The sequence below is a fragment of the Lissotriton helveticus genome, chromosome 5_1, assembly GCF_964261635.1.
Source record: "Lissotriton helveticus chromosome 5_1, aLisHel1.1, whole genome shotgun sequence".
Lineage (NCBI taxonomy): Eukaryota > Metazoa > Chordata > Amphibia > Caudata > Salamandridae > Lissotriton > Lissotriton helveticus.
The window spans coordinates 271,587,042-271,613,142 of record NC_136065.1 but is presented as its reverse complement, the minus strand read 5'-3'; the positions used below and the strand labels follow the sequence as shown (position 1 = coordinate 271,613,142).

At 44.4% G+C, this 26,101-nt stretch overlaps 1 protein-coding gene across 2 annotated transcripts in view; it reads left to right on the top strand.

Annotated features, from left to right (window-relative positions):
* The window catches only part of LOC144754422 (uncharacterized), a 72,509-nt gene that overhangs the window by 39,762 nt on the left and 6,646 nt on the right, over positions 1-26,101 (top strand). The window contains exons 2-3 of one of the 2 annotated variants that reach the window (XM_078642185.1): positions 10,322-10,433; positions 12,650-12,733. In XM_078642185.1, coding sequence (XP_078498311.1) covers positions 10,322-10,433; positions 12,650-12,733 — 196 coding nt within the window. The remainder of the gene's footprint in view (positions 1-10,321; positions 10,434-12,649; positions 12,734-26,101) is intronic. The other variant, XM_078642186.1, reaches the window with a different exon arrangement.

Below are 26,101 nucleotides of genomic sequence, written 5' to 3'. Positions count from 1 at the left end.
CTGCACGGCATAACATACCCATTAAATGTGGTAGTAAGGCTTCCTATCTCCACATTCCCGTAGTATGTTGTGAATCGTACAACCCTAGATATATTGTTGATATTCTGACCATGGGAGTAAATACACAGATGTGGTATCTTAAAAACACTCACAATAAATAAAAAATGCAGGCATTTCCATATTAGAACGGTATACCAAATTTTTTTCTGTCAATTTTCCCATTGCACTTTAGTCCTCCCATATTGTTATGTTTGCATATAGCCACCCTTTTTAGGTTTCGCCTGGCGATCCGCTGCGCAGCAGCGTTCGCGCAGGCGAAATCTAATGTTAGAACAGTATGGGGGGCTTGAACCCGCCCCTTCTTCCATTGGCTAGCTCCATAAATGGAGGCTAGCCATTGGAAGGGATGTATGACGTTACAACGCATACTTTTACCACGCCTACCATTACCACGTATTTTTTACAACGCAGGATCCATGACAACGCATACCATTACCACGCATGTATTTACAACGCATATACCTTTACAACGCATACAATTACAACGTAAGTATTGGTAAGTATATAATATTTTTTAATATTTAATTTAATTAAAATTAATATAATGTAATTTAATTTAATCAATTTAATTTAATGTAATTTAAATTTAATTATATTTAATTTTTACACTGTACCCTTTTACCCAAAAACCCAAAACTGACCCTGAACCCAAAAAATACCCCTTTTACCCAAAAACTCAAAACTGACCCTGAACCCTAAAAATACCCCTTTACCCAAAAACCCAAAACTGACCCTGAACCCTAAAAATACCCATTTACCCAAAAACCCAAAACTGACCCTGAACCCTAAAAATACCCCTTTACCCAAAAACTGAAAACTGACCCTGAACCCTAAAATAACCCCTTTACCTAAAAACTGAAAACTGACCCTAAAAATACCCCTTTACCCAAAAACTGAAAACTGACCCTGAACCCTAAAAATACCCCTTTACCCAAAAACCCAAAACTGACCCTGAACCCTAAAAATACCCATTTACCCAAAAACCCAAAACTGACCCTGATCCCTAAAAATACCCCTTTGCCCAAAAACTAAAAACTGACCCTGAACCCTAAAAATTCCCCTTTACCTAAAAACTGACCCTAAAAATACCCCTTTACCCAAAAACTGAAAACTGACCCTGAACCCAAAAAATACCCCTTTACAAAAAAAACCAAATAATATTTTTAATAAAATAATATACTTACCAATACTTACGTTGTAATGGTATGCGTTGTAAAAGTACCTGCGTTGTAAATACATGCGTGGTAATGGTATGCGTTGTAATGGATCCTGCGTTGTAAAAAATGCGTGGTAATGGTAGGGCGTGGTAAAAGTACCTGCGTTGTAAAGGTTGTATACCCATTGGAAGACATCGTTGTCAATCACTTTTTCCCGGTCAGAACGCAAATCGTGGGCGTTTCTGACTCTTTTTTTAATCCCGCCCCTTGTTGCCGTATGCCCCTGGCCGCGCTGTGATTGGCTGCCAGCCCGGGACAAGCCCGTGACGTCATTCCCCGGGCCGCGCTGTGATTGGCTGCCGGCCCGGGACACCCCCATGACGTCATTCCCCGGGCCGCGCTGTGATTGGCTGCCGTCCCAGGACCTGACTTGTTTAGGACTTGTGCCCTGCATAACACATGCTCTAGCCCTCTGTCTCAGACTCAGTCAAAGTTAAAGTGACAGTGTTCTTCTGCAGAGTGCACATATTTTCTTCCTCGCCTGTTGTGAGATCACACACTCATGCTGACCCTGTGCCCCCTGGCTCACCTCCATGCCCACGGTTCTGAAAACTAGGCCGCCTATCGCCTCTTTGCCCGCGCTTTCGCCGCGGCCTGGATCCTGGCGCTTTAATTAGGCCCAAGCGGTGGCCTGGATGGGGTCGGTGTTCTTTGCCTCCCGGGGGAGCCTTTTATAATTTCAGGCCTCCACCGTGCCTGACTATAAACAGATGTTTTTATTAGCAATCCAATAATCACCGCATCCTCCCTCTGAACATCTGCTCTGCAAGAGATGCGTCGCCGGAGGTGCCCCCCCAGGGCACCTGTCACTCCGCGAACCCTCCTCACAGGTGACCCCTGGCACAATCCCCGCCTTACAGTATGTTTACAGGACCCGACGTCTGCTGGGCCCGACAGGAGCACAATTCACACACCAGAGTTGCAAACAAAGAGTTGTTCATGTATTTTATATATATTTCCATTTCGGCGCTGAGAGCTCTTGTGACGTGGTAGGTGCATGATTAATATTCACACCGGCTGACACTTCTGTTTTATATACCTGTCAACAAATACAATTCTTTGATGGGTTACATTAACATAAAACAACAGCTGTATTTGTGTCGCACGCATTTGCCACCGACAACGTCTTGTGCCTCGAGTGTTACTCAACTCACTAGTGCTCTGCTTATCGACCTCTGAAGAATGAAAGCCTCAACAAGCGAGAGGTGACACTCGTGAGCTGAGTCTGGCTTAGGGGATGCTTGAGTGGTCTCAGATTAGTGTTGTAAACTCTCTCCATATTGGAGGACTGAGTCTTCAAAGCGCTACTTGATAGAGCTGTAAGTGTGCAATCTTACTTGGTGAAAGTGGTCAAAGCAGGGAATTATGACTGGTGGAACCTCCAGATGCTGCTGGCCATAACTCTAAGGCTGTGGTGGACACTGGTGTGGCTTCCACCTGTATGTAGGCTAAGAGGGTCGGTCATGTGTCAGGCGAGCCAGACGCGTAAATAGACTCCCTTTCACTCTGACAGTCCGTCAGTGTTTCTGGTGCTGTCAATTTATGTAGCGCTTCATACTTTTGGTGCAGCACCGAGGCGCTTTCAGTAGACAGGGTGCGCGCTACGCCGTGCATTTAAGAGCGTTAGCGCCAGCGCAGACTTTGAAGTCTCCAGGGGGGACAGATGTGGGGGGCTTGCGTTGCCCCCTCCCCCACCCCGTTATTCGTGTATCACCGAGGAGAGGGCAGCGCCCCGGTGCCCGGGCTTCTAGGTGGGACGCCATCTCCTCCCAGGTAAGCGGATAAGACGCCGTTCCGGCAGCAGCTGGTGACGCCGAGGGTCACATGTTTGTCAGGTGAACTAATTACCTGCCCGAGGACGCTGGGCTCCCAGCGCTCCCCTCGCAGCGCTTGGCACCGGTGGAAGCGTGAAGGACGCCAATGATGAGCCGAGAGCCCCCGAGGGAGTGGAGGGGAGGGGGCAGTGACGCTGCCCCTCACAGGTACATGTACCACCTGGCAAGGATAACTGTCTGAGCTCGGGTGCCGCATGGTGCAGCCAGGCAGGGCCGGGGACGTTAGAAATCTTGTTAGGAGACGTGCCCCGGCTTAGCTATGTGTAACATTGGAAGACTGGGGCAAGTGTGAGCATCTGTCTGTCAGTCACCCCAGCTCTCTTGTCTACACTTAAAGCTCGGGGGGGGGTCATGGGGGGCTTTATTGTAAATGAGATGGGCCAGTGCACCCATTGGTTGATCGGCTAAAATCAGGAAAATTGTGTTAACATGAGGTCGAGCTTGAAGGGGGGGATGTGGAGTAAAGGCCAGCGCTGCCGACTACGTTTCGAGTCTCGGCGTCGCCTCAACATCCTGTGATTGTGGGCAAATCACTTAATCTGCTGTGCCTACAACAATGAATGTGTCCTTGTCTAAAGTAACTGGTGCTCAGGTAAAGCGCTCCAGTACCTTCAGGTAGCGTTTGCTCTAAACGAAACTGCGAAAAGCAAATGTTTCATTAGTCTGCCCTTGTTCTGGCCAGTGTTATGCACCAATCACACAAATGAAACCAGGGTATCTGTCTCCTATTCTCAGCATTAGACATACTTACTGACACAGTTATTAAATATTGGCGTCCTGTGACATTTAAAATTCTAGGCCACAAAAGCGCTGTAGTCCAAAATATGTCAGTAGAGGTTTGCCAGGTTGGAGGTATTGCATTGTATTGTACTGCAACATTTATATAGCGCTTACAACCCCTTTGTGGGGCGCTGAAGCGCTTACCTATATGGGTAGCACGCTACACCATGTGGGTGTGTGGTTAGAAGGGTGTTGTCTTTGCTTTGATCCTATGTGGGTAGTGTTTCCATGTCATGGGTGATGACCACGGAGGGGCAGTTATCATGTTATGGGACGCAGCGCTTAGCAGACACAGCGCTTAACAAAGTGGTGGATGAAGAAGTGTGGGAGAGAGATAGGGAGACACCTTTTGCAGTTTCCTGTAAGCTGGCAGCTTTGAGCATCTCTGCAGCTCCTTTCCTGTATTTCTTATTTTCGTAGTCCACTTGTCTTGTTACCGCACTGGATTCACCATTCAGAGATATCGTGTTTACAGTATAAAGCTTATGTTCCGGAGCAGGCATAGTTTGGTCTTGTTTCCGGTTCAGGGAAGACCTGGCTTGGCAGTTCGGGCTGGACTGTTCTTATGAGGCACAGGGTCAAGACTGATTTGCATATGGCTGTGTCAGAACTGGGGTGTTGAAGTGAGCCAAAGAACGATGATGGCTTCAACCCAGATCTGTGACTGGGGGTGAGTGTTTGAAAAGTTCCAGCGCTTCGTTCATCATCTCCTTGTGTTTGCATAGGTTGGAGGAAGGCCTGCATCAAACTGGGAGGAGCTTTGTTACTATCATCGCATATCTGATTGTCAATGTGAGATGTCAACACGGCCATAGTATGGAGCTAGTTGGGACCCAGACTCTATTGGAGTCCTCCGCAGGCCAGCACCACATGGCTGATCTCTTCAGTGCCTGTCCAGTTGGTGATGGGTGGTTTAATGCAGCGGACCGGCACTGGACTGGGTGGTGGACCTGATCCAGAGCACGTGCGTCTTGTAGGAGAGTGGGAGCATCCGGAAGTGTGAACATTAGTACACAGTCTGTATGAACCTCAATAGACAGAGCTGTGAGAGCTGTGAGGGCTGTGTGGGCTGTATGGGCTGTGTGGGCTGTATGGGCTGTATGGGCTGTTGGCAATGTAAATAACAATGCCATTTATTTATAAGTAAAAAAAAGAAATGTCATGAGCAATGCCAATAGCTCTAACTTTTCCAAAGGCGAAACCATTGCATTGTAAATGCTTGTTAGGTCGAGCTATTATATCCCGCAGGGATTATTTGTGGATGTATTTGGTATCATTTTAAATGGGGTAAACCTTTTTTTCTGTACTTTGAAGGGTGTTCAGCATTGCCTTCACTTGCAGGCATGGTCCACAATCAATAAATCAAAAATAGCTTTTGGCTTATAGAAACAATTTTTCAAAGTAAATTTACTCTTTTTTTTTTGTAGTTTGTCCTCTTTCAGCCTTAATGTCCAGCTACGTCCATACTGATGCATGTCTGATAAATATAAGGAAGTGGTAGAGTGCCAAAGTGACAGTGCCACGTTCTTTTTACTAAGACCATAGCACTATCATTTGGAAGCTCATACTTGATCGTTATAGGCTGTAGGTGTACCTGAACCCTGGATGACCTTCTACAAGTGACAAAAGTCTCCTCTGATTAATTTAGCCTGCTTGATCGTCTCTTGACATCCCAGGTTTTTCTGGTTGCCCATCATCTAGACCTGTTGTGGTTTAGGGCTGAGTACTTTGTGAACATCGTAACCTACTCAAACTCTTACCATAAATTGAGCTGTTTGCCAGTATGCGCTGATGTAAAGAAGAACACCCTAAAAAGAAGTAATAACATGGGCAATTCATTTGGTTGAATTTATCCTTCCTGGCATTGTCCATGTAATAGACTGACACCTATGTATTTGTGTTTTTAACTATTTCGTCAAAGGCAGGTATTTTAGGTTGTGAAATTGATCTTATTCTTGGTAATCGTGTTTGACGATCTTTTCATTTGATAATCCTTTCTTCTCTGAACATTAGTTTCTGAAGTATTCGTGCTGTGAGCTGCCTGGAGCATTGGTCTAGGACTGTCGGATGTCAGGGCGAGTCTAAGCTCAGTCTGCCCGGGCAAGTCGTCTCTCTTCTGGGGAGTCCTGGTCTGGACAGTTTGGGATGCCAAGGATCTGATTCGTGTTTGCTCCACATCGACAGGAAATACCTACAGGCTGTTATTGTTTGGAGCCCTGCTTTGGCTTTATGAAAGGATTTCTTGTATGTCTTTTTTATTGTGCTGGCAGTGGCCGGGTATTTGAATATTGGAGCCAAAAAACTATGACCGCGGGAAAATGTATTATGTTATGTTATAAAAGTCTCTTCTATAGCGCACGGCTACTCCGTAGAGTGTCCCGGCGCTTTGGCAAAGAGGACTACAGGGAAAAAGTGCACAACACAACACCGACCACAGGCCAACAGAAAATTACTGGGAGAAAAGCCAGGTCTTCAGCTCCTTTCTGAAAGAGAGCAACCTGTTGGCTATTCTCAAGGAAAAGGGAAGCTCATTCCAGCATCGGGGTGCCAGGTACCGGAAGGAACGACCTCCAATCAGAGCACGTCTGATGGTGGGAACGACGGCTTTAGCCTGCAAAGCGGACCTTAAAGTCCTCCTGGGGGCATAGAAGGCTATACGCTTCCCGAGGTATTTTGGGCCAATCGAGTGAAGGGCCTTAAAGGCAAGGGTCAGGACCTTAAAAGTAATTCTCTTAGAGACTGGAAGCCAATGCAGTCTCTTGAGTAGCTCTGAGGCTCTTGCCCTTCGCTGTAATCCAAAGATGGCTCTGGCCGCCGAATTCTGCACGACCTGCAAGCGTGCCATCAGGTATTTGGGAAGGCCAAGGTAGAGGGCGTTCGCGTAATCAAGACGCGAGCCTATCAAGGCCTGGACAGTAATTTTTTTATGTTGCAGAGATAGTAGTGGAAGAAACTTCCGCAGCATTTTCAGGATGCCGAAACATTTCCCCGTCAGCCCTATGATCTGGGGTCTAAAGGAGAGATCATCATCACACAGGACACCCAGATTTTTGGCTTTTAACGAGGCAGCATCAGGCGGGAACATATCGCGGGGCCACCATGTCTTCCAACAGGGATCTGGCGGGCATCCGAAAAAAAGCAGCTCCGATTTATCGGAATTGCACTTCAGACTATGCCTCTTAAACCAGTCAAATACAGCGCCCAAGCATTCCTTAATCCGGCCGCCGTCAAAATCCTCCCCCCTGTTACACGTAAAAAGGAGCTGGGTGTCTTCAGCATAGGATATGATCCAGGCACCGTAAGATTCCGCCACCGCCGCTAGAGGGGCCATATAGATGTTAAAAAGGGTGGGGCTCAGGATAGACCCTTGAGGAACCCCAACCTCCAGCGGCGGCATTTCGGCAGAAAACTGAGGTGCCCAGACCACTTGTCGACGGTTGGTCAGAAAAGACTTAAACCAGTTCCACACCGTACCACGGAAGCCGATCTCCCAGAGTCTTAAAAGGAGGCCGTCGTGGGGAACGGTGTTGAAAGCCGCCGACAAAGCCATCATGACCAAGATGGCTTTACCCCCACCATCCAAACTCTCTCTTATGGCATCGGTGATCTCAAGAAGAGCCGTCTCCGTGCTGAAATTCGCACGGAAACCCGATTGAGTCATGCAAGATATTATTACTCTCAATAAAGCTGGAGATGGAGAGATGCACGTGCTTCTCAATCACCTTAGCCAGAGAGGGAAGGAGGGAGATTGGTCTGTAATTAGCGTGAACAAGGGGATCTAAAGATGGTTTTTTAAGCAGCGTCAGAATCAAGGCGTGCTTCCAAGCCATAGGAACCTATCCCGTTGTCAGGGAAGAATTGAGCAGTGGGTTGAGCAAGATATTAACTGCCGGCGCCACTCGCCCTAGGCATTTCGCTGGGCACAGATCAAGCGGCGAACCCGATTGAAGCCGAGACAGGACGTCAAGAGAGGAAGCAAGAGAAATCGAAGGGAAAACCGAAAGAAAAGGGCCTTTCTCCTTCAAGGATGGTGGCACAGTTATCAGATGACAGGCAGCTGGAATAAGGCCCGCGTCAGGAAAAGAGCCCTGAATAGATTTGATTATATTAATAAAAAAACTCACTAAGCTGGCTAATCCAAACTTCAGTGTGAGAATGGGTGGGCGTGCTCGAGGAAGGAGAGAAACTCTTTTACAATTCTAAAAATTTCTAATAATGTAATTCTACCCGCTTCTTGACATATGTGATGATTTAGTAACCAAAGAAGACTGCCAATGTAAATGACTGTATGACACTATAGTGTCTGGCACCTCAAAAGTTTGTTAAGAAAACCCTCACACACCAGCCTGGTTGGTGTCATGCTTCATCATCGGGTCCCAGCCGTGTAGCCGAATGCTACCCAGCTGTGCTTCAACACCTGTTTACAGTGGAGCAGGTTTGAGGTGTAGGTGAATGTGATTAAGTGAGTGATGTAAAAATACCTCCAGATGTCTACCCGTTACTTTATTCCTGGTGATCTGTGGTATGGTTAAAAACAGGAGAGTGGATAATGGGCTACAAATACCATGTTTAGCTGGTTATTATCCTAAGGTGGTCGACATGTTTCAGCCCTTTAGTAAACATAATAGGGCGAGTGGTAAAACTAGCTACCACGTGAAAAGCATTTTTAGCCTTCGCGCTAAGGATTGCTATATATGCCTGGAGGACTGACCGTATGTGATGATTCCCATCAGTCAAGATGATTCTTAATTGCAGCAGTACACTTGATGAAACTTCCTTTTTGTGTTTCTGAGAGAAACGTTTTATTATGCTCTGATTCAAGACTGAATGTTCAGTGATATCATCTTTGACTCAAGCTTCATACTCAGAATATTTGTATCATTTAACATGACTTTGTTATCTAAGCATAATTATGTTGGCTCAAATTTAGATTGTAAATTTAATGGCTTGGACACTCCTATGTACCCGTTTCAATAAGATCTAGGTTGTAAAATTTCCATATTATGACAATGTTGAGAATTTGGACTGGAGGAGTCCAATTACGGATTACTTTGTGCATAGGATTTGAATAAACGCCATATATGTTTGAGGGCTCTGTTTAATCTGGTGTGTATCGATATTGAACTACCTTCCGTATGGACTGCCATGGGCTATTGAATACTGCAGCCATATATATTTAAAAAGCGATTGCATATGGAAGAGAAAATCTTTTTTTCATAATATATATGTTGTGTTTTTTATTTATGTATTTAAATGTTTGTTCGCCCGATAAACAATATTGGATACTTGGAATTGGAGATTTTAGAATTAAACAAATGGAGGTTGGTGGTGACAAAGATACTCCGTAATGGAGATTATTTAATGCCTTCTCTATAATAAATAAAATATCACGCTGCAAAAGAAAATTTGGGCTCGAACGATTCTTTTGAATGCTGGAGGAATCACGGTTGGGAATATATCGATCGATCTATCTATCTATCTATATCTACTCTGAACAGTTTAATATACGGCATCTCTTTTATTTGATCAGATCAGCCTCAATCCCAAAATTAAAAAGAGAGACGCGTTTCGGCTTGCTCGAAGCCTTGGTCAATCTATATGGCGCTATTACAACTGCAGTCTATATAGCCCATCCCACCTAAGGCATCAATAGACATGGAGAGCATACTATCAACCAACAAAATCACAGAGAGAACCCTGTAATACATATATATATACAAGATTACAATGCATGATGTCACTAGTGTAACAAATACATGCATTTACTAATACATTGCGTAGTGCGAATATTCCACTGTATAGAGTGCTAGTCTAACACATCATATATGCTTAACATGCCCTCTACCCTGGTTGGGTACTTGGTTATGTGTGCGTTGCACTGCCAAAACCCTAATAGTAAATCGCCTGAACACACAAAAGAATTTGCAGCAACCCAGTGTCTGACAACTCCGATAAGAACAAAATATGCAGAAGGCTTCGGGATAGGCGCTCATACACATTTGCTCAAAACAACTTTACTTAATATACCAAAAAGCTTCCCTGCAAGTACTTGCGGTAGCAACTTTAAACCAGGGAAATGGGATAGTACCATCAACACCGTCTTTCCTTCTTTTAAGATTAGCATCTTACACATTTCAAATGTATGTTTCTGTAAAAACGTGTTTCCAATCCCGTTATTACCGCCCAAGAACCACACACCATTGGAATCTGGGTTTGAGCCAGTACCCTGTCATTGACTGGAAAGGGACTTTGTGTGTCTGTTGTAGGATCAGCACGGGAAAGATCATCATATAAGAACTGTATTTTCTGTGCCTAGGTTCAGGTTGCAAAATAAGGTAGACTGTGCTAGAAACATTTATTGAACATTTGTATAAAAAAACTGCATTTTAGAGAATACATTAGAAAGTGACTTAATGGTTCTTGTTTCAGATGCCGAATGCTTTGGTTGGTGTTGTTGTCAAGATAGAGCCTGAGGAGGTACCTCTGTCCGAGTCTGATCGGTGCACAGCCCAAGAAACCGAAGAAAACGACGAGTCACAGAGTGAGTCGAGTCCTCCAGCCTCTGTACGGCAGAGTAGGTCTTTTATGACTTGGTTAGCTGTTACTGGGCACTGCTGCCCCACGAACATATCGAGCAAGAATCCCTGCTCACCGATTTGTGGCTGTTGGTTTAGATAGCTGGCAAACCTTAAACTTTAAAACATATCGATGGGTGATTATGATCGATCATCATTCCAATGTCCCCTCTAATCTTAGTTTGTAGAAGTATTGGGGCTGAATCTGTGAATGGTGTAAAGAAAAGATGTGGAGTTACTTTCTTGTCCCATTCAGCCTGATTTTTGTAACGGACAGGAGGCAACTCTAAAATACACTTTGCAGCATAAGAGTCTATTCGTACTATTCGTCAAAAGACACTGGTTATGACATCTCGCGCAGGAGTGCCTGTGGGGTTGGGTCCATTAAAGCTACCAAGGTAAATGTATCCATGCTTGAAGGGCCCACCGCCACTTCTATTTAACTTGTGAATGACGAGAGTTTTTAATCACCAGGCACATGCTGCAAGAGATTATAGATTTATATGGGCAATGGTATCACAGGTCTAGCTCCAGCTCCTGCACCCACTCCACATATCCATTCCAGGGCAGAAAATACTGTAATTGGGTATTACTTGACCAAGTGGGACAAGATCGCTTGGGAAAACCCTTTAAACACATCCATGAGATACTTTAAACTCCCATTCTATATGTCAAGACAATAAGTCATCACAAAGTATTTCCAAATAGAATGCCTTGAACTCCATAGAGCATTTTGCAATCCCTTAAACCATATTAGATACCCAGTACTACCAGAGGTGCAGGAGTACCCCAAATCATTTACACATAATTACTGATGATAAACAGAGCATATTATACCCGAGCTCACTTTAGCATATATGGGTTAGGATTACCGTAAACTGTAACAAAGGCATATAAGATTGACCCCATCAACTATCACACTTTAGTACAAAATACTTTCCTACTTCTGTTTCAGATCTCCTGAACTATGTGACAGAGCCCAGCTTACATTTCTTACAGCCTGTTTGACTGGGCATTTGGCTTCAATGCAGGCGTGCCCTTAAATGACCATACCTGCCAATCTGATCACACCTTGTAGTTTCTCACCGAAAGCCTATGATGATATCCAAATTATCCTCTGTCTTGAGGCCAGTTTAGGTTTGCCATAGCCCAGTTTTCAGTCTTGCCTTACTGCGATGGCGGACTAAATGGGATGCTGCTACTTAAAGCTTAACACTGATAAAATTGAGAAAATGAGCTTCGGTGACTAGTCTTCCGCTTGGACTTCAATAATGCAGCTATATGAGTTTGCCACTCCAGCTGTCTCCCCCAATCTCTTAAACTGAGACTGCAATTAAAAAATAGCCTGCAAGAGTACTGTTGGATATTTACATCTCTACTGAACGTATTTTTTCCCCAACTCTCCAACATTCACAGGCGTATGGCTAGAAAGCTGCACCATGTGGTGCAAGTTTTCCGACATACTACTGTGAATCTCCTGTGGGCTCTTACCCCCTCCTCTTTCCCCCCCCCCCCCCGCTCCCCCCTGTGGAAAACTAAACATTGAAGGTTTCAAGCCTCACTAGTTTATAGTTCTAGTTTCACGTAAAACTCACCACTGTGTGGTTTTCTACATTTTCAGAGGATGGTGTGTCAGAATAGCATATACAGAAATGTTGTCTGGTACAGTTATTGTGTTCCAAATATAAGTAACAAAATACCATCTAAATGTATGTAGAATTTCTTTTACTTATCAGTAACGTCCGAATTTCTGGGGACTGTCATTCCTGCTCAAAAGCTTTGTTGACCGGAGTGATTGAATGCCCAATGCAATTTATGCCACACTCAAAAATACTGCTTCCCTTCACGTAGCACACAGCCACTTTCAAGACAAGAAAAGCACATTTTCAAGTAGATCATGTGATGTAAATTGTAAAAATTATTAATGATAAATAAAAAAAGCTTGTTACACTGAGCTCTATTGAGTTGCCATATAGCAACACCTAGTGCACAGACAGCCCAGTTTGTGCTGTGTACAACGTAAATAAGCATGTGGTGCAGTGAACCCACAGGTGAAATTTAGTCACACACGCACAAACTCTCTCTCACACTGTAGTTCCTTGTTCTGGGTCTGATTGCGTTTTCTTTGTGTTTTTTTGCACACAGTAAATTGACTGTTTTCTCCTAATTTCATGGTTTCCAGTGATTTCATCTGTGTTTTCAATAAGTGTAGAAGACCGCAGACTACATGTGAAGAAGGAGCCAGTGCCTCAGAAAAATTGCTCAGGTGAGCCATGGTGGGCATGGGGTCGCGGTGGATCAATAAAAGAAGCGTCCGGGGTATTGAAGGGACATTTCTAGGCTTGGGAAAATCCTACTTATTGACTCGCCATGTGCCGCGCCTGCCCCCAATAAGTCATTTTGCCATGCAGTGGAGGACTGTGGCTCAATGGTTAGAGTGGCAGACCCTGATGCAGAGGTCTGGCACGGGACCAGGGTTCGATTCCCGCCTCGACGGGGTCTCGGGCTCAATTTCCTCGGACCTGTTAATTCTCGCCTCTGTGCCTATTCTAATCACAGGCCCCACGCTGCAACTCTGGGCAATAGCTTGCTTAGCCTCCACACCGGCCCCAACAGCGCTAAGGATGCCTGGCTTCACCCTGGGGGTGCCCAGGAGTGGACACTTCACAGGGAATGCCAGGAGGGGTTCCACAGCGGTATGAGTATCAGCGCCAGGAAGCCGAATAGGTGACACCGCAAGGTGACCGTCTGGTGACAGTGCGCTCTATAAGTACCATGACATTAACATGACATGCTGCATGAGTTCAGACGGAGTGCCTCCATTTCGAGCACAGGCAAATTGCTTGATAAAGGCAGCCGCCGGGCCGAGCCATCAGGGTCCAATTTAGTATCTGGCTCGTATTATTGGAATAAGAAGTATATGGAGACGTACTACATCTTGCTTGGTGCAAATCCATGTCTTACAGAGGAAACAAGATTTAGTCTTGAAACCAATTGCACCAGTGTGAAATGCCACCTATTTTGATATCTGTGAGGACAAACACAAGTGAAAATTGTAAGGTACAATATTGGTACCTTTGCCACGTGCATGTATGTGTAGACTCGGAATGCATTAGTATTGGCTGCATTAGATGACTGAAGAAAGCTCTGTTTCACTCTCAGCCAGCCAGCAAAAGAAGCCCATGTAAGGCATTCTCACTGCTGCTAGGCAAATGAAGATTCATTTCACAGATGCTGATCTAAAAGTCCTGTTTATCAATGAGGTCGTGAGATAGGTGCTGATTCTATTTCACTATTGGTGGCTAAAACTAGCCACAAAAGTGAAATGAATGTTGTAACCATGGACAAACGGATGTGCCACATGTAAACAGAAATGTATTGAATGGAGACCACACTTTAACATTGTGCCCTTGGCACTGGGGCTGCTCACTCTATGGGCTCTCTCTGTGGTCTGGGGAGGATCATACAATAAGCTTCATCATTTTGATTTTTCTTCTATTTTTTCTTATTTTACTTGAAGTGGAATGGCATCAGAAAAAACAAGTTTGGAGAAGGTCCGGAAGGCAGGAAGCATCATGGGTAGGAAAGGAATGGGGGGAGGAAGACATATCTGCTCTAAAAGGCAGTCAGGCTCTCCCTATGTTCTGGTCTGACCACTACCTTATTTCTAGGACACTACAGGGTGAAGGCCCTCCCTCGGGTGCCCATTTGAAGTCCATCTTAAAATACCCCTGGCACAAGCTATATGGCAATGATTTTCGAGACCTCCTCAGTCAGATGCCTCAACTTTCTGGGATTATTGAAGCTGCAAACGGCCTTCTGTCTGAGTGGCTCACACATTCCCTTGATAAATGGCGGAGAAAGTAATCCACTTCAAGGTACTGTGCCCTTGCCACAGAATTCTGAATGTCCAAGCTCCCACCATGTTAGCCAATCTTCTTAATCTTTGCATTCCGAACCGCTTGCTGCGCTCCTCAGACCAACACTTAGCAAGTGTCCCTCGTGTCAAAAGAGCATTGGCCGGAGACCGTTCATGCCATGCCCTCACCGCCGCCATTTGGAATGCCCTTTCTGGTAACATCAGAAGCATTTGGGAAGGCAATAGAGCCCTATCCCTTTCCTAGTTAATCCCTCCATCCTAGCCCTGTCACCTTCTATTTTCTCTAAATTGTTCGTTGGGATTAGCGCTGGGACGCACCGTTGCTGGGGCAGCCATGCGCTTTACAAATCACATAACATATCTACAGTTAAAATAAAGAGAGCAGGAGGGTATAGAATGCTGAACTCTAAGATGAACACATAGGTGTGACGCTCCTTAATCCAGATGGCATTAATCTGTCCTCATTCTAGAGTACCCTATGTTCACTTTCACTGGGACATATATTATGGCCCATGTAAACTATGGCCAATGTAAACCGACGGCATCGGAGGGCAGCATACCAGCTTACATGTACACCCAGTAATATCTAGGGTCTGTGGCTGGGGACATTCTGCTGCCTACCACGGCTTCTCCTGGGGACTTGACTGGGCAGTGGAGGGACGTGGGGACATGTTTGGGCCTGCGTGGAACATCGGTAACTTAGTGCAGAAGTTGACCTACGAAGGTGAGTGTTGGCATGGTTGAGCAGAGACCTAGGCCAAGGCGCAACCCAGGTCAGTGTGAGAGCATCCTGCAGGCTGCTTATACCTGGTTTCTGGAGTCATGGCACTGGTAGACACAGGGGTGGCACCTGGTCCGGCGGCTCTAAGAAAAATTCCAGCACCCAGGACTGTAGAAGTACCAATATAGTGAAAGCTAGCAAAGGTGATCTCTGAACTGCTCTTGGCTGACTCAGCGGCTAAGTAGTCAAAAGTTACATTTTGATGAGTGTCTCAGCTGAGATAAAGGCTCCCTTGCAAGTACATGGGGAAGGGGGATAGCACATCTATTTGTCTTATCATGACCCGGTGTATCCATTCCTCTCTGGGGCAGACAGCACAGTTGTGATACAGAATGGCAAAAGATGAAATCAAGTTGCAATTGACAATATATCTTGCTCATGACAAATGGACCGTATGATGGGCGCCTTGGAAAATGTTGTCATGGACAATATATCTTGTGCCTCCTGACTATGTAGACTAGTTGAACATTGTTGCAACTTTGAGATATTAGCATCTGGCAGTTTAAAGCACCACTATTACTCTGTCAAATGGGTTTGTAGTGGTTCCAGATGGAATAATCTTTGTGTTTTATGAGTACTAGAGTCCACAATGGAAGGAACTCTGGAAACTGCCTGTACTCTGACAGATTTAGCTTCTCAGTGCTATTTGTTGTAGAGCAAGCCTATAGATTGCTTGCTTCCAGGTCTGTCCACATACTGGGTGCACTCAGGTGTTGGAAACAATATGAAATGTAGAAAATCGTGGGAAATGAGGTACGTATGGGAAAGATTCGGTCTAGAATGATATCTGTGTATGGCGAGGTGTGTGTACTCAATTAGTGAGACAAAATACTAAGCAGTGATGAGAAGGCACAGGACTTCGTGTGATTAACTCTGCCTTAATATCCCTTGGGACTTTCAGCATTATGATGTTTAGCAGACCGGAGTATGGACCTTATCAGAGAGGCAGTGTCTAGGAGCCTACAATATGTGGAATGACTACTTTAAATGCATGTTCTAACATTCTTACATGTAGTACTTCACACTGGGAGAGTGATAGCATGTTCACCTGGTCTACACTGTACTGAATGATCTTCAAATCCTGGCAATTGCCCCCCACCCTGCCTCCTCGCGTGCTGAGTCATTTGACATTGAATGATTTATGTGTTTATTTTTGGAGGCCCACAGGTTGGGGCGTTATCATTTGGGGGGGCATTTCACTGGCTAATTTTTTTTTTTCCACAGAGTTTTATATAGCGCGAACTAGACCCGAGGTATCAGAGCGCTTTACATATTTTTCCAGTTACGTTACATGAGGACACACTTTCATTTTTTAGGCACGGGGAGATTAAGTGATTTGCCCAGAATCACAGGAGTTTTTGGCGTCGTTACCGAGACTCGAACCCAGATCCCCAGGTCCGAGGTCAAGCGCCCTAGCCGTTAGGCCAACTCCTCTCCCCTAATTGAAATTAGTTTGGGTGGGAGGGAAGAACTAACCGAAATGTTGCCAGATCCAAAGGCTTGGACTCTCAAAGAGCATGAGCTGAGCAATAATACACATCATTGGATGACAGAACAAGGACAGGAATGGTTATCACATGGAGGATATGTAGCTGAACATGTTACTCGATCTGATCGCTTGGTCTGTTCATCTCTTGGCATGTTAAGGCAGGAAGGCCAGCTGTGCATACCTCTATAGACCCAATGTTGGGGTTGCATTTCTACAGGTAACACAATTAACTAAACCTACAGAGTAAACATTTACTAGAAAATGGGACGCGCAAATGATATTTGCCTCTTATTTGACCTATTCAAAGGGAGTTGCTGTACTTATCAAACAGAGTATATAATTTTACCCTTTGCGTGTGGTATCTGATGGGGAAGGTAAGTAATTGTTGATTCTAATGCCTACTTCTACCTGCAGATGCCTCCCATTTGAACATCCTCAGGTACTAGATGGAATCTGGAAACTTTGCAACAGCTCTCCTGTGCTGAGAAGTGGTGTTGGTTCTGTTGCAGCATCTGTTACTACCCTGACTTGGCAACACTAGAGCCATAAAGTACTGCCCTAATGTCACTCCTTTTTTGTGTGACCTACAATGTGGATCCGGAGGTGTTATCCATTAACTTTTCGACTCAAAGTCACAACCTGTTGCAGTGCTAGGGGATATGTCTCCCCTAAGATGTCAGTTTTAAACCCCGAAACTCCAGTCATTAATATATTTCCATCACTTAGAACCAATGCCAGATCTGGCCCCACTACTAGCACAGACAGTCCCCGATCAGAAAGAACGTTACCGACTGTAAGTAACTTTTTCTTCAATGACTATTACAAGTGACACATTTTATAATAATCAGCAAGTATGCTCCAAATATTGGCTGACCTGCATCTTTCAGGGGGCTGTAGATGGATCGCTGAAACCCAAATCGAGCACCACACTCTAGTGGTTGATTGGTAGATTTCTTTATGACGCATCTGAATAAGGGTTGGTTGAACTTGGCAACCAGATCCCAGACATCAGCGTTTGCTTAACTGGGGCAGTGGATGGACCTGCACAATCCGGTCGATATAGGGCATTGCAGGAACACTGACCAACGACAATACGCATTTTATTCCGCGGTTCTCCACATGTCATCCTGCATAGATTACTGTATCGTAAATCGAGGCAATGGTATGCTTACAACTTCAGTAGAGCACCTAGAGGGGCAGTATTGGATTACTCAAAAGTCCTCTTACTGATTCAACTCCCTAGAACAGGAAGATATACACTTGGCACTTCCTTGCAAGTCCCATGTTTGACGAGGTGGCCGAAGGGGAAATTACATTAACAGAATATTTTAAAATCAATACTTGTCTCAATACCACTGTATTGGAAGCACTTAAACTTGGATAAGAAGAGAGTTTATAGCCAAACATTCTGGCATCTTAAAGGCAGTGAGAGCTTTCCTTCACAGCTTAAAACTAAGTTGAGGCACTTTCAAACGTAATGTACAAGCACAAATTATGTGAAGGTGATGGCAGAATTATAATCTTTTTCGGAGAATAAGTGGATAAAGAAATTAAATGTTTGGGTAAGCATGCTGCAGTTAAAGTATGTGGGTGGGATGAGCTAGGATGACTCATTTGAGCTTAGTCAGTTAACCTTGGGCACACAATTATGTTCATGATATAGAGTGATAATGGGGTCTGGATATATGACATGGATGCTGTTCTCTTGAAGCTTCTGCCCTTGAAATGTGACTCTTTACTGTCCCTTGTTAACATTGATGATAACATTCTATCCAAGTTCCGAGCTGTCTGAAGCCCAAATTGACAGAGCTATTGTTTCCAGACCGGTCTGACTTTGTCCAAGCTCGTCTACCTCGTACAGCCTAGGAACCCTGTTTGCACTCTCCAGAAGTTGAAACCTTGCTCTTCTCTTCCAATCTTACAAATCTTTTGGCCTCAACCAGCTTGTTGCCATCCCCACGCACTCAACAGGCAACACACTGGACCTGATCTTCTCCAGGAAGGATGCCATCACAGTTTCACAACTATACCTATCAAATGAACAGATCACAGCGCTATTCCTTCCTGTTTCTCCCTGCTCCCCTTTTCTCTTCGTCCCCTCTCTCATCACACTCTCATAAAATTCATCACGGGGTAGTCTTTCCCCAAACATATTGACCCGAACTCTTGCATTTACGATCTCCACCATGTGCCCCACTACAGGGGTCTCCTCTTTGTCAACTCCTGAATCAAAGCCTCGCTTGAGCATGTTGTCCCTCTTACATCTCCTAAGAAGTGTCCCTGCTGCTGCCCCTCTGTGCCTTGGTACACTCAGGATTTATATTCTTCCAAATTACTCCTACTAACATTGTACACATTTTTTTTGTCTGCCCTGCACTCTTACAAGGCTCTGAACTCTACACAAACATCTTTCTACTCTGACAAGATAACTCCATCCTCCAACTCGCCTAAGGAACTTTTTTCCATTGTGTATTCACTTGCTCCCTGAACTCACTGTCACTTTACTTCCTTCACCAAGATCACAAAAAGGTGCCAAACCTTTCCTCTAAGGTTGCCTACTGCTTCTTCCATGGCTGGTCCCAATCCTGTTCTTCTCCCTCCTGATCCTGTCCTCTCAATTTTCCCCTCCATCTCTAGAGAAAATTATGAACCTTCTTAACACTAAAACGGTCTCCCTTATAGATCCTTATCTTCCCTTAATACCTCTCTAATTTGCCCAATTGTATTCATAATTGTTTTCTTAGCCAAGGCATATTTCTTTTGTTGGAAACAAGCACTTGTTCCACTGTTAAAGAAACCCATGGCTAATGTGGCAGTCCCCGGCAACTTCCGTCCTATCTCTCTCCAACCTCTTTGGTGAAGTTATAGTTGAGAAAAGGGTGAACCAGCAAATCTCTACATTCCTCAACCCTCACAATATTTTAGCACAGTACATAACCTGCCCCCTTTCTATCCTAGACTAACCTAGGCTGCTGATGGATAAGGGGGGTACTGCAGCTCTTATCCTCCTTGATCTATCTGTAGCCTTTGAGACTATCAACAGTTGTATGCTGTGGGCATTCCCAAAACAGCTCTAAAATGCATTACTGACGACTTTCATGAAGGCTTCCAGTCGGGTGCACTTCCCCTTCTCGTCTATCTTTCACAATATCTCAGTAAGTGCTCTTTATTCTATATTGCTCATAAAGCCTGTAATGGCCTGCTGCTGCACGTCAGAGCCACCTCCTCAATTCTCGAATTTTGCTAGAAACTGAAGATGTGACTCTTTGAATAGGCTCCACCAGCCTAGCAGAAGGCCAAGGCGGGTTTGCTCCTTCCTAAACCAGGATACCCTCTTTAGTGATAGAGCACTTTACAAATAAACCTAACATAACAGGGCTCCTCCCTCGGCTCTACCACATTTGTAAAGCGCACAATCACCCGTAAGGGTCTCTAGGCGCTGGGGGCCGTCGGGAAGATTAAGCGAGCTATTGCCCAGAGTCACATGGTGCTGGGCTAACCTGCCGCCGGAGCCGGGGATCGAACCGTGGTCCCCAGATTCCAGCGTCAGTCGCCCTGGCCGCAGGGAAGCGGTGTGGCGCCGCGGCCAGGGCGACTGACGCTGGAATCTGGGGACCACGGTTCGATCCCCGGCTCCGGCGGCAGGTTAGCCCAGCACCATGTGACTCTGGGCAATAGCTCGCTTAATCTTCCCGACGGCCCCCAGTGCCTAGAGACCCTTACGGGTGATTGTGTGCTTTACAAATGTGGACTTTACTTTACCCATTTCAAAGTATATGTTGCTCCTCTGATTCGACTTATAGACGCTTTTGGCTTTTCTTTTCCTGTGTCTGCGATATGGAACCTGAGGTCTTAGCATTTGGTTACCTACAGCTTCTTGAGGAGTGTAGGTTCTTTTTGTGAAAGGCTCATAAACCTACTTCACAAGCTTTAATGTCACAAAATGAAAAAAATGATTTGTACACAGCCACAGTCGACACAAAGATCCTCTTTATGCCTTGGTTCAAGCTATTATTTGCTATCTGCTGCGTTTGCTGAAATTCGGGTTAACGTACACGTCTTTTAGGTTTTAGCTAGCAGCTGTGGTTGCCTAAAACAGATCAGATAACATTTTTCTCTATTTAAGACCCCAGTTGTCAAAGCGTGCATGGCGGGTATTAAATGAGTTATCCCTCCAAGGACACAACCAGTCCCTCATGGGAACTTAATGGAGTCCTTGCATAACTCATGGAATATCCCTCCAATTACTTACGTTCTAGTCAGATGTCGTTTCTCTGATGGAAAGTGGCCCTTCTAGTGCCAATTAGTTACTTCTGTAGTCAGTGAATTTCAAGCCTCAATGCTGGACAATCCTTTATTCAGATTCATAAGGATTGGGGCAACCTAAGAAACTTTTTTTTTTTTTTTATACAAAGGTCATCTCTTTGTTAATGTCAATCAGACCATTGACTTGCCCAATTTGTTTCCACAACCTCAGTCGGTTGCAGAAAGAGCACTGCACACATTATATGTAAAGAGGGCACTAATATATATTACGTTGGCTGCACCAAATCCATTGTGTAAAAAAAAAAGATAAAAAACTTTGTTGCATTTACTGTACTCCACCTGCAGTGAGTATAGACATTTCATTCTTAGGGCAAACCCCTTCACACTGTGCCTAGAGCATATTCTACTCAAACACACAAAATAATCCACAATGGCTTTTCTTGGAAACATCTGCAACACAGAAACATGGTCTACTCCAACCACCTTCACAAAGCATTAATCCGTGGGCCTTCATGCCGACCAAGAGGCATATGTCGCACAAGCAGTCCTTAAAACATGTATTCCAAGTATCTGTTTCATCTGCTCACAAGCCACAGCGTTCGGGAAATAGAACTGCTTTTCATTCTGTCCAAAGCATGTGATCTATGGCAATGCGTGCTACAGATGGAAAAGGTTAACCAATAACTTTTGGTTTGTAGGTTGTAGTGTGGTAGATTCACATGCGCCCTCCCTCCTTACCAAATATGAGTTTGTCACACATCTTGAACTTATACCAGTGCTACACAAACCTTTTAGAACCATGACCCACTTTTTAGAGCGACAAACTGTTACGACCCACGTAGCTTTAATGGACTTAAGACAGACGATTTATTTATTTATTTTAACTTGTAATTAAAGCAATTTGTGGTAGTGCACTGTCATTTACAAACAGTACTTTCCCCATTAAAATGGGCAATACATTTCCACAGACATACAGTTTTACGGATAAAACTATATTTTACACAAATAATATTGTGTGGAAATCTGGATTCATTTAATATTTATCAAGTGTGTATCACTAAGTAGTGTACTGATTAGTTTTGAGTCAAAACTCTTTGTTTCTATCACACTTCAGAATTAACAAACATTTTTTACGTTTTTTGCTTTCATAACTACTGAATGTGCACAGTTTATTTGTTACAAACATGACATACTACAACCTTTCCTTTAACTCTCCCTGAACCCCAGCAAGATTGGCACATAATTCACTTAACTTTTCTTTCTCTGACTGCACAGTGAAAGGCGTTTGTAAACACCTGTACAATGTTAAAAAAAAAACAGCAATTTGTCAGAAGAATCAGTCTGACATTTGACCTCTGTGTTTGAAGCACAGCAAATGTGACACGATAAATGTAGAATTTAAAGGCATATTTAATATTGCTTGGACTTTCATGACTCACTAAAAATATTCTCACGACCTACCAGTTGGTTGCGACCCACAGTTTGGGAAACATACATTATTGGATCTTTCTCAGTGCACCTGTGAACATTCAGTTCAGTTCACTCCACTTTCACTCACCGCGAAACAAAAATTTCTACTCTTAAGAAAACCAACTTGTAACATCTGCCCAAACACTAAATGGCAGCAGTGTGTAAAGCATGTGGATCTACGGCACTGCAAGCTACAAACTGATATTTACAGGCGAGTGATATTTTCCTTACTTTCCTTGTCAATATAGTTTAATAGCTAGTGTTTTTAACAGTGTCTGCAGTAAGAAAACAAATTCATGTTGCCGTTAAAGAAAATATTTATATTGATGACAGTAATTGATTGCATCACCGGCGGTGCTAGTTATGTCAGTCAACATGGGTGAATATAATGAGTGAGCTTTTGGGAGTCTCAAACTGGATACAGTCTAAGCAAGAGGAAATTTCTTGGGCGACCTGCACTTGAATTTCAGGTGCACTTTACATCCCCAGCATGCCCATGTAGGGACCAGCTATCGGAGAGAATTGTTTCAAGTAAGGGTTAAATTGGATGTTAAGCGCATGGGGCGGCAGTGGGAAAACCTTAGGATACCCCTTTGGTTTCAGCTTCCTAGGCCAACATCAGGGAGAATAAATATAAAGTGTTTTTTTTAATAAAGGATATGGTAAAAGGATAAAACAAGGTTGGAGGGGAGGGAAAGGAGAAATAGATAAAGGACTATCTTCAGAGATCATTCCTAGCTTTAAAATTCAGGATACCTTAGTAGTCAATTGTGGAAAAGATGGTAGTGATGCAACAATAGAAGGAATTGATTTAAATCGAGGCTTGCAAGAATGTAGAAGAACGCACATTCCCTTTTTGTCCTTAGTTTGCACCAGTTGAGCAAAAAAAAAACTGTGGATGTTGGATCCATTTTGCAGTGTTCATTAAAAAAAACCCAATTAAGTTCTTGACCAACCTATTGACTTCAACGACCACTATGGCTGTATGCATTAATTAAATTACGCCACTATTGCCCATTTGATTTCAATTTAATCAGAATGCACAATAAATCTTTAATTCATATTTCAGAGGTAGTTGAGAATATCCTAAGAGAAATTAAATCATCAAAGCTATATGCCTTGGAGCTCGTTCATGCTCCCTTTTTAGTCCTTTTGCCCTGTTTGTTTGCAGCTGGGTTATGCGCAGTTTACATTGTGCATTGGATGCCATGGTATATGGTTATGCCAAATGTGTTATATTTTCTGACTATAAACAAAGATATATCGAATGGAGTGAAGTTGCATGTGTCTGTGTGTACAGAGCAGAGAGCACATCTGGGTCATTGAATGAATGTGAATTTCTAACGAGTATATAAATCAAATACAACCCAGTGGCACAGCTGCATTACTTTATATAAAAGTAAATTAATTGGAGAACTAAAGAAAGTGTTTTAAAGAAAATCATCATTTGGTAAAAAAAAAACTCTTAGAACTTTGGGAATTGCATACAAAGATATGGTTAGTTCTACAAAACTTTTAGTCATCTCTTCAAATCAGAGTACAGGATTTTAAAGAACAGTCAAATATGACAATGAAGACATAGTATTTCAATCTAGCTCAAACAGCACTTATTACAAGGATTGACTTTAGCACATGTGCCCGATTGACTAGTCTGAACTTTTGTTGCTTTAAGCCACCATTTCAATCAGCAGATTTCACTCAAACCAATCAGTAGTTTTGTAGAGCGCTACTTGTCACGTATGAGGATATCTAGACGCTGACAGGGCCCAATGTTATCTGACTAGCCAGGTCTTTTAAGGACTTTCGGAACACTGGAAGAGATCCTTAGATGAAAGGGTACCTCACTACATATCTTCACTGCTAGGTAGGAGAAGGAACGACCTCTGCATCTGCTACGTCTGATGCCGGGGATGAGGTTTAGAGAGGGATCCAGCCAGATGTGTCTGGTGGGCTGATGGAAGTTCAGGCTGTGGTTTAAATAGGAGAGCCCACAGTTGTGTACGCCTTGTATGCAAGGGTCAGGAGCTTAAGCTGGCATCTATTCTGTACAGGGAGCTGGTGAAGTTTCCTGAGGTAGGGTGTAAGGTGGATTTGTCGAAGGAGATCCAGGGTGAGTCAGACTTTTGCATTCTGCAAGGTCTGTATTCAGAGTAGGTGAGCTGTGATCCTTGTGAAGAGAACATTGCCGTAGTCCAGTCAGCTAGAGTTGAGGGCCTGGGTGATGGTGCGTCTTGAGCTTTGTGGTAGCCATTTGAATAGCTCATGAAGATTGGGGAAGATGATGAAGAAGCAGCAGGAGGATACTCCTTGTGCAGAATGGCTTGTGCAGAATGATGCCGAGGTTCCTAGCGTGGACAGTGGGGGTTGGATTAGGTCCGAGTTCTGTGGACCATCAGGATGTGTCCCATGGGAACTTTTGTTTCTGAAAATCAGTACCTCTGTCTTGTCCATGTTGAGCCTCAGGGAGTTGTTCTTCATCCAATTGATGGTGTCTGTCATGAAGTTGTGGATTTGGTCTGGTGTCTTCTGAGAGGATGAGTTGTGTGTTGTCCGCATAGGATATGATGTTGAGTCCGTGGATTTTGGCAATGCTGGCCAGAGGTGTCATATATGTGTTGAAGGGGGTGGGGCTGAATGAGGGTTCTTGAGTACGCCACTGATGATTTCCTTGGGTTCGGAGATTAAGTGGGGAAGGCAGACATTTTGCTTTCTTCCGGTGAGGAAAAAGGTGATCCATCTGAGAGGAGCTCCAAGAATGTCTATGGTGTGCAACCTTGTGATGAGTGCATATCAAAGGCTGCCGAGAGGTCCAGGAGGATCAGAGCCGCAGTCTCTCCTCGGTCGAGTAGGGCTCGGATGTCATTGGCAGCAGTGATGAGGGCTGTCTTGGTGATGCGGTTGCTGTAGAATCTGGATTGGAATTGGCTGAGTGGGAGGTTCCTTTCCAGATGTGAGGAGAGTTGTTGGTTGATGGATTTTTCTAATACTTTGGCCGACAACAGGAGCAGGGAGATCAGTCGGTAGTTGAGTTCGCTGGGGTCTGCCGATGGTTTCTGTGGTAGGGGGTTGACTTCTGCGTGTTTCCAGCCCTCTGGGAAGGTGGCTGTGACAATTGAGGTGTTGAGCAAAGTGAAATGTGCATGGCTGATTCTGGCTACACCTACGTTGAAGATATGGTGATGGAATGGGTCGGTTGGAGACCCTGAATGGACTGGGTTCATAATGGAGGTGGTGTCTTATGGTGCGAGCTGGCTCCATTTGGTCAGTTTGATGTCTGTGGTGGTAGCAAGGTCATGCTGTTGCTTGAAGTCTGTGGCCTTGGGCTGTGTTATGAAGTTTCTGTAGCTGTTGCCAATCTTGTCATGGAAGAAGTTTGCAATGTTGTCGCAGAGTTCCTGTGAGGGTGTAATGTTTGTTGCAGCTGAGGGGTTGGAGAATTCTTTGACTATGTTGAAGAGTTGTTTGTTGCTATTGCAGCTTTAGTCTGCGTGAGGCTTAGACTTTTCTCTTGAGTTCTCTCGTCTTGCTTTGATAGAGGTTGAGGCGATTTGTCGGTCATGTCCTTGCTGGCGCGCTATCTTCTTTCCAGTTGTTTACAGTATCGTTTAGCAGTTCTGATGTCTTCAGTGTACCAGCTAGCCTGCTTGGTGGACCTGTGGGTGATGCTGATGCGAGTGACGCTTTTTGCGCAGTTGGTGATCCAATTGTTGAAGTTTCTGACATTCTGGTCTAGGTTGTCGCAGGGTGT